This window comes from Gnatocerus cornutus, chromosome 8 (assembly GCF_029298725.1).
Source record: "Gnatocerus cornutus isolate USDA-ARS CGAHR chromosome 8, icGnaCorn1.1, whole genome shotgun sequence".
Classification (NCBI taxonomy): domain Eukaryota; kingdom Metazoa; phylum Arthropoda; class Insecta; order Coleoptera; family Tenebrionidae; genus Gnatocerus; species Gnatocerus cornutus.
In genome coordinates, this window is record NC_142240.1 from 9831697 (window position 1) to 9839035 (window position 7339).

At 38.8% G+C, this 7339-nt stretch overlaps 3 protein-coding genes across 4 annotated transcripts; 1 reads left to right on the top strand and 2 right to left on the bottom strand.

Annotated features, from left to right (window-relative positions):
- The first annotated feature begins 22 nt into the window (after nucleotides 1-22).
- Nucleotides 23-2799, top strand: LOC148169620 (uncharacterized). The gene is made up of 9 exons (XM_088043894.1): nucleotides 23-388; nucleotides 436-624; nucleotides 669-944; nucleotides 988-1337; nucleotides 1383-1513; nucleotides 1559-1717; nucleotides 1758-2062; nucleotides 2113-2279; nucleotides 2325-2799. The coding sequence occupies exons 1-9, from the start codon at nucleotides 23-25 to the stop codon at nucleotides 2797-2799; spliced, it is 2418 nt and encodes an 805-aa protein (XP_087900020.1).
- Nucleotides 2800-2831: 32 nt separating this feature from the next.
- LOC148169621 (interferon-inducible double-stranded RNA-dependent protein kinase activator A-like) lies at nucleotides 2832-4745 on the bottom strand. The gene is made up of 4 exons (XM_088043242.1): nucleotides 4522-4745; nucleotides 3428-3951; nucleotides 3214-3388; nucleotides 2832-3168 (listed from the first exon to the last, which is right to left on the bottom strand). The coding sequence occupies exons 2-4, from the start codon at nucleotides 3880-3882 to the stop codon at nucleotides 2923-2925; spliced, it is 876 nt and encodes a 291-aa protein (XP_087899368.1). The 5' UTR covers nucleotides 3883-3951; nucleotides 4522-4745; the 3' UTR covers nucleotides 2832-2922.
- A 124-nt stretch (nucleotides 4746-4869) lies between these two features.
- Nucleotides 4870-6234, bottom strand: LOC148169622 (uncharacterized). 2 transcript variants are annotated; one of them, XM_088043343.1, is made up of 4 exons: nucleotides 5903-6234; nucleotides 5502-5848; nucleotides 5214-5451; nucleotides 4870-5168 (listed from the first exon to the last, which is right to left on the bottom strand). In XM_088043343.1, exons 1-4 carry the CDS (start codon nucleotides 5993-5995, stop codon nucleotides 4923-4925), a joined length of 924 nt encoding a protein of 307 aa, XP_087899469.1. In that variant the 5' UTR covers nucleotides 5996-6234; the 3' UTR covers nucleotides 4870-4922. The 2 variants fall into 2 exon arrangements, with proteins under 2 accessions (XP_087899469.1, XP_087899468.1); XM_088043342.1 differs by having other exon boundaries at nucleotides 5502-6234.
- Between the last annotated feature and the right edge of the window lie 1105 nt (nucleotides 6235-7339).

Below are 7339 nucleotides of genomic sequence, written 5' to 3' on the forward strand. Positions count from 1 at the left end.
TTCTTCTTGTGAAATTTATGTCATGTCTATCAAGCGTGTGCAGAAATTACTCTTTTCTGAATACTGCGATTTCGAAGATATGGTATTAATCGAGAGTCCTTTCGCTCAAACGACACGCGACGGACAAGGTCTTCGACAAGTTCATTTAGGCCTTACTCCTTCTAAATTAGTGTTAGCAACGGACGTTTTACCCCCCGTCGAAAAATCTTACGTGAATTTCTTGCCTGGAATCGATCCAGACATTGAAACTTTCGAGCTCATCGCGATTTATCCAATCGATTGTGTAAATTTAAGTGTTTTCCGGAGACACAAGCGACAAACGATAAAAGCACATTTCTGCAACAACCGAATCTTCTACTTCGAACTCGGAGGATTCGAGAATCGTACTGTAAGTCCCCCAATATCCTCCTTCACGCTCCCGAAATTTCGTTGTAGATGTTCTGGAACCTCTGGTGTGAGAAAGTTAAGTTTTTATCACCAGAATCAGGTTCTTCGAATTCAGAAACTTCAGTAGTTACTTCTTCAAGTAACAGTACTTTGTATTTGGTGGATAGCCGACACGTAGTTAAGCCCAACGGTCTTACACAAGTGTGGTGCAAGTTCGGCACCGGTAAAAATCAATCGGTAGGTTAAAAATGGATTCATTCCTTATTTCCATGACGTTGCAGACCCTGATACCGAAGTGGACAGATCGGTATCTTTACATGGGCAAAAACTTCGACGATAGTTACAGACCCATTATGTACCCTCCTAGTCTCCGCCAGTTTATAAAATCCCGCAAAATCTCGAATTTCAATGTTAAAAATCAACAAAGTCTATCGAAAGAAGTTAACATCGGTGATAGCTATCGCATTAACAGGTTTGGCTTAGGTGTCAACGAAAGTTGCAGCAGAGATCTCTATCTACCCGCCGAAGACTACATTACTCCCAATCAAATCATTCAAGTAACAATACCAACATTCTTTGACTTTACTTAAACCACAACAGTCTTCAGCAGACTCCCTCAAACTTCCAGACATCTTCGACATGATGGCCGAAGAGTGCGTTCAAGTCTGGGAGTTCCATAATGACGCCAACTACCGAAGAACTAAAACGCGACATCGGAGGAGATACGGTATCGTCCCGCAACCTCTCTTCTTGTACGGTTTAGGGCCGTGGAACATCAACCCCGGAGCGAAATATTCCATTCAAATTAAAAGAGCCGTGTCTGTGGTCACCATAAGAAGACAACCGGTAGAACCCGAGCTGCGACTTCCCGTCACTAAAAGACAGCTCGTCGCGACTATATCCTGTGAAGCGCTCCATCAAAACAAGAAGAACAACCAAGCTACATGCGGGTACTTTTTACGTTTCTTGTAAAAATCGGCTAAACGTGATTATAGGGGGCCTCGAAGGCCGGTGATTTTTTTCTGGACACCTGATTATTGGTACCGACCGCGAACCGCTCGAGATGCGTACCAAGAACTGCAGAATCACTTGTCGAAAATCCAACAGTACCACCAGAAGAGAAAAAGTGAGTCAAGATGGTAAAATAAAGTACCACATTTTTATTCCTTAGAAAAACGGAGAATCTTTCGTCGCCGCCCTCCACCAGTCTCCGATAGTACCGACTCTGACTCCGAAGAAACCATCTCAAGATACCGCAAACCGAAGAAAAGAAAGTCGTTAACACGCTTCAGTGTCTTCGGTGGTAAATCGCACGATGTGTGCGATGTTGGTATGGCAAAAGAAAGACATGAAATATTAATTTCTAATAGGTTTGTGTTGCTTTTTGCCGCCAGATGAAGAGAAACAGGCAAAAGAAACGTCTCTTCAGTATCTCAAGCGTTTGTTGCGGATCAACGTGGTTTTAACCGCTTGGGATTTTAACTCAACTACTCTAGCTCAACAGTTGACGATGGTTGATAGAGACTTATTTTTGAAGATTACAGGAACGGAGTTAAGTGTGTTAATTTCTCAACAGTCGTCGAAGAATGCACCAAACGTAGCGGCGACTGTTGCTTTTTCGCATCGGATCAGTTGTCTGGTGGCTAGCGACATCCTCAAAAACTCTTGTGAAAGGGTACTTCGATAGTACCACGTCAAAACATTGTAACTGTGGTAGAATTCTAGATGAGATCGCGATTGATTGCTAGGTTCATTGCTGTCGCCGAAAAGTGTCATCGAATCTCGAATTTCCATTCGTGTAGGACAGTTCTTCTAGGTCTTCAGACTCCGGCGATCTACAGACTGAAGAGCACATGGGCTTACGTGAGGAAGAAGCACGCCAGTAAATATCAGTAAGCATCATTTAGCACGTCTTCGCAATTTAACGTTTTCTCAAGAACTTTCGAGTTCTTGTGCCGTTTGTATAGAGACCCACGACTACCCATCTACCAGAAAACCTTCTTCTTATCGTGTCAAACCAATCCTTATCTACCCTACATCGGCGACATCATCGCTAAGCTTTTAGATAAGATACCACAATACTCCATTCGGAAAAAAATTACTATGAAAGGCGGAAGCACTCTTTTAACCAAATTGTTAACTTCGATGAAAATGATGAACTTGGAAAATTCGAAGCCGAAGAAAGGGTTGTGTGATTACTACAAGTCTCTCAAGTGCTACGAAGACAACAGAAGCAAATGCCTGAATGTAACTACGGAGTTTTTGCAGCAGTGTCAATTGAGCGCCTTACATTATAATTTTGCTGTTAATAATCTGGCGATGGATTATCTTTTGAAGGCACGGTATAAAGAAGAAAGAGATAACTTTTACGAGTCGTTTAGAGTAGAATCTGTGCAGACTTTGAAAGATTAGATGCACGAACTAACAAGAAAAACAAACTGATATAGTAACAAAATACAAATTTATTTACCTATTATTATGTAACATACTTTACTGTATTGGCTCTGAAACGTACATCTTTATACACGTAACAAATTAGGAACTGAACGACATTAAATCATTCGTATTTAAAGAAATGCCACTTTTTGCAGCTTGCAGAACATCGTGCAGCACTTCTCGAGTCGCTTCTTCTCGAGTACCGCCAGTGCCGGCAAAGTATAAATTAGTTCCTTTGAGTTGAAGCATCATGATACAAGGATTTCTCTGGAACTGTTGTAAAGTATACTCTATTCCATGGTTCTGTAATTTGGTTTCAAGTACTTTGATGCTATCTTCAGGTGTCTAGAAGCAACAATCAGTAAAAGAAAAGAAAGACAGAGCAAGTACAATGTGAATTCCCGGAACAGGCTTAAAGTCTTCTTTTTGTGGTTGCACTAATTTATGGTCAGTCATAGAAAGAGTCTCGAATATGTTAAAAATTTTGTCTTTTTGTAATGTCTCCACTTCGATTTTGGGCTGAACAACAGTACTAATGATCTTAACAGGATCCATGACTGAAACTCTAAAAAAAGAAATCAAATAAACTGAAAGAGGAACTCACATTTCCAACATCCCTTTGGCAGAATTCTGTTTCCCATCTTTCTTATTCATTCCCTTTCCAAAAGTTTCTTTCCCAATAAAGGAACATTTTACATAAAATTCCCCCAACGTTGTCACAGTGACGTCGCCGTATTCCGGGTACTGTACTCCTCTTTTTGAAGCGAATTCGTTGAGTTCTCCCACGTAGTTCCTCATTGATGCTCCCGTGACAACTGGTTTATTGAAAACTAATTTTGTTGGTACTTTAGTGGTAGCCCCCAAAATAGCAAGCGCGTTTTCAGCACTGTTGTGTTTGGCACTTTTTTTGTTGGCGGCCGTACCAACCCCTGTTATACCGCCTGCGCAAACGGTACATTTGAAAGAAATACCGAAACCTTCTTCTAAGTAGACTGGCAGAGGGAGTTTGCGGGCGGCCATAAGCTCCTGGAGAGCGGAAATTGGAGTTTTTCCATTCATGCTAGAGAGTCTCAATGAAGAAGAATGTGCTTTTTACAGGAACTGACTTCAATTTGACATTAAAAAATCCTACAAAGATACAAATTGTAAAATCACCTTTTTAGCAAATTGTTGGATGTACGAGAAAGAAACGAGACTGTTTTGAATTAAAAAAATTCGATGCAATTTCAACCGTAACTATTGTTATGAAATTGGGAAGAAGAAACAATAAGTGGTTGTTTTTTGATCGCATGCATAACTTCCTTGTTTTAATTTGGAGTAGAACAAAAATAAACCCGCGTCTGAACGCCGGTCTAGAAAATTCTAACTGGATAAAAACCGCAGGAAAAAATCTGACGCAACTCTGGTTACATATCTGTTCCTGCTAACAGCAAGCGATTTTATCTATAATAAAATTCTTTGGTACGAGTTTTATCTACATTGAATACGCCGATAACAAAATGTTTTTATCTGAACACAATTTTTTGTTCTCCCACAAAACATATCGCGACGATATAATTAACAAGAATAGATGAAAATATTTATGTTACAACCTTGAGATAAACTTACACTTGCTGCATTTAACCAGACAACTCAAAGATGTACAATTTTAATTACACGAACGCGCAAGTTCATTACGACGGACCACTTTCTACTCACCTAGATTTTCACGAACTTATCCGAAGCTGTTTTTCTCATGGCGTTCGATAACCAGGGGATTTACACAATTATTTGGCAAGAATGATTGGTTGAAATAAGAATCGTGGTTTTGTTTTATCGGGATCGGATGTTTATCTTTAGATAACGAAAACAGACGATCCATTCTAATTGCAAAATACCGAGAATGGAATGTCTTCCATGCTCTTGAATGAATCATTGAAGACTGACGTGGATAACGGGTCACGGACCCCATGTGTTCTTTTGGAAGGTGGGGCAAGCGTGTTGAGATTTGATTGGCACAATTGACAAGTACGTAAGTGGTGGTCGAAAATTAGAAATAAAAAATGGTTTATTTTGAAAAAGCGCTTTATTTTCTTTCTGAAACTCGCCAGTGCTTAAATCTACTTGAAGAAATCGGTAACTTCTTGCAGCTCCCGTTCCCTCGCTTGTTCGTGGGCCCATCTGTCTTCAGCCAGTCGATCAGATAAAGACCATTTAAAATGAAAGATTCTACTCCCACAAGCTCCACACTTCTTGTTCCCAAAAGGAGGTGCTTTCATAAACTTGAAGAAACACTCTTGATGGAACAAGTGTCCACAGTAAACCCTTTCAATGTGTTTAGGTGAATCTTCGTCAACATCCACTTGCTAAAAAGTACCAATAATAACAGAAAAGCTGCATTGAAGTCTTACTCTGGGGTCACTGGGGAAACATTTCTTGTTACAAAACTGGCAATTTTCCGCCGGTAACCTCTTGACGCAGTCTATTAGAAACTCAATTGGCTTTTTGAGAGATGGGGCGGGTTGGAATGGAGGGTCGTTCGGTTTTTTCCTCAAAGGGGGCTCAACACACTTTCTTGCTATTTCTTTAGCTTGACTGATCATGTGTCTGTTGAAAGCTGGGGAGAAGTTAGTCGTGGTGTCTTCAATACTAAAATGAACCCAATCAAATTAAATGTTTCTTACAATAACTAAGAATACTCTATGGAATTCTTAGGGTAGTCATCAGGTACAACAATCCTACACTTCAAAAAATAGCTCTGGTTGTACACTTTCAAATGGACACTCGACGTTTTTTGCTTTAATTTAAGCTCGTCGGCTTCAGAGAGAGTTTTCTTGAGACAATTTATTTCCTCATAACAGCAACAGAGAGGATTCTCATCAATAAAATTCCTCAAGAACTTTATAATGTTAAGAACTTGTGCCTTTCCTAAATACTTTTTCGCTTCTTGCTCACACACGTTCGTAAGACCATGAAGAAGCTTCTCCGACAAAGTTTTCGATTTCAATTCAATTAGTAAGGGGGTACTTGGGTAACTATCCGCAAACTGAATACAAACAACCAAAGCTTTAAAATCTGTCCTTTTTATTTCTGCACGGACCATTGTCTTGACGCAAGAGACAAGTCGACAACCAGGGACAACATTCTCACAGAGCTTCTTAACTTCAGAGAGCTCATCTTCTATAAAACCCATTAATCTTTCAAGTTTAACACATTGAGGTTATGTTAGACGGGCAGGAGGATTTGTTTAGAAATGCATATAAGACACCTGAAAATACCTGAAGATTGCCAAATTAAGGAGCGGGGAGACAAATTCAATTATTATTGCTAGTTATCTACAAAAAAACACAAATTGTTTAGCGGTGGAATGAGGAGTTTACGGTTACGTCGGGGATAGCAGCCGTGACTTTTGACACAGGCGCGAAATGGCGGACGTTTGAAAAACTGAGTTGCGTTGACGGTGATAGTAATCTTTCTTTTTGCATATTTTGCGTTATACAGGTATTTGGTAAGTAAAGCACCAATTCTTACCTGGAGAATCAGAGACTTACAGAAAGCGAAAAATTTCTTTCTTTTTCGTTTCTTGTAAAAGTTACAAGGTTGAAAACTTGACCAATTAGGACTCGAAAAATAATTAAAGATCTGACTGAAAACATAGTAGTTTGGTTTTGACAAAAACGAGAGTGCCAAGCAACTGTCACATTTGACATGATTAGTCAGTGGCGGCACAAATATACTTCAAACTAAATGTTTAATTAAAAAAAAATCTATACGAAATTATAAAACTAATCAAATTGTCTAAATCAAGATATAAACGCCGCAACAAAGAATGATTTATTCTAATCTCAGGTCCATTGCGAAATTGTTCAGCACACGTTGACAGATACCTGACAGCGCACGTCTATGTCACAAAATGTCAGGTGTGACATGGGTGATATTTTATTCCGCATTTTTAAAATTTTTCAAAAATCTTAACGGTACGTGATTGGTTACTTTTATGTCCTTCCACTGCTTACAAGAACTGCAAACAACAAAATTTTTGAGATTTCAACATTGCTGTTACAGTTTGGTGCTTTACTTACCAAACATTCTGTATACTACAAGATTTGAATTTATAAGTTTATTATTAAAAGAATCCGAAGAATTGATGTCATGAAAAAAGCAATAAAATCTAATAAGGAAATGTGCAAATGTGACGAATTCCTCAAATTGAAAAAAATCAAATTCAAAGATCAAATAATTAAAAAGTTAATAAAAAATACGATTTTTATGCATTTTCACCAAAAAGATTTAAAGAATATGAGGACTAAAGAACGCTGAAATCTCACTAAACATTTTTGGCTGTTGATTTGAGCTGTAGTATTTTTTATTGCTCCTCAATTTAAAGAAAAGAAAATAATCTGCCAATTGGTTTTCAATATATTTCGTTCTCATTTGTATTTGTATTGTAGCTTTACAGAAATGGCAATTGGGCTGTGATCGTCTCCTGTCGCAGTAATTATTTCCGGCACGTGCCTCCAGAAAAACCGAACCGTTA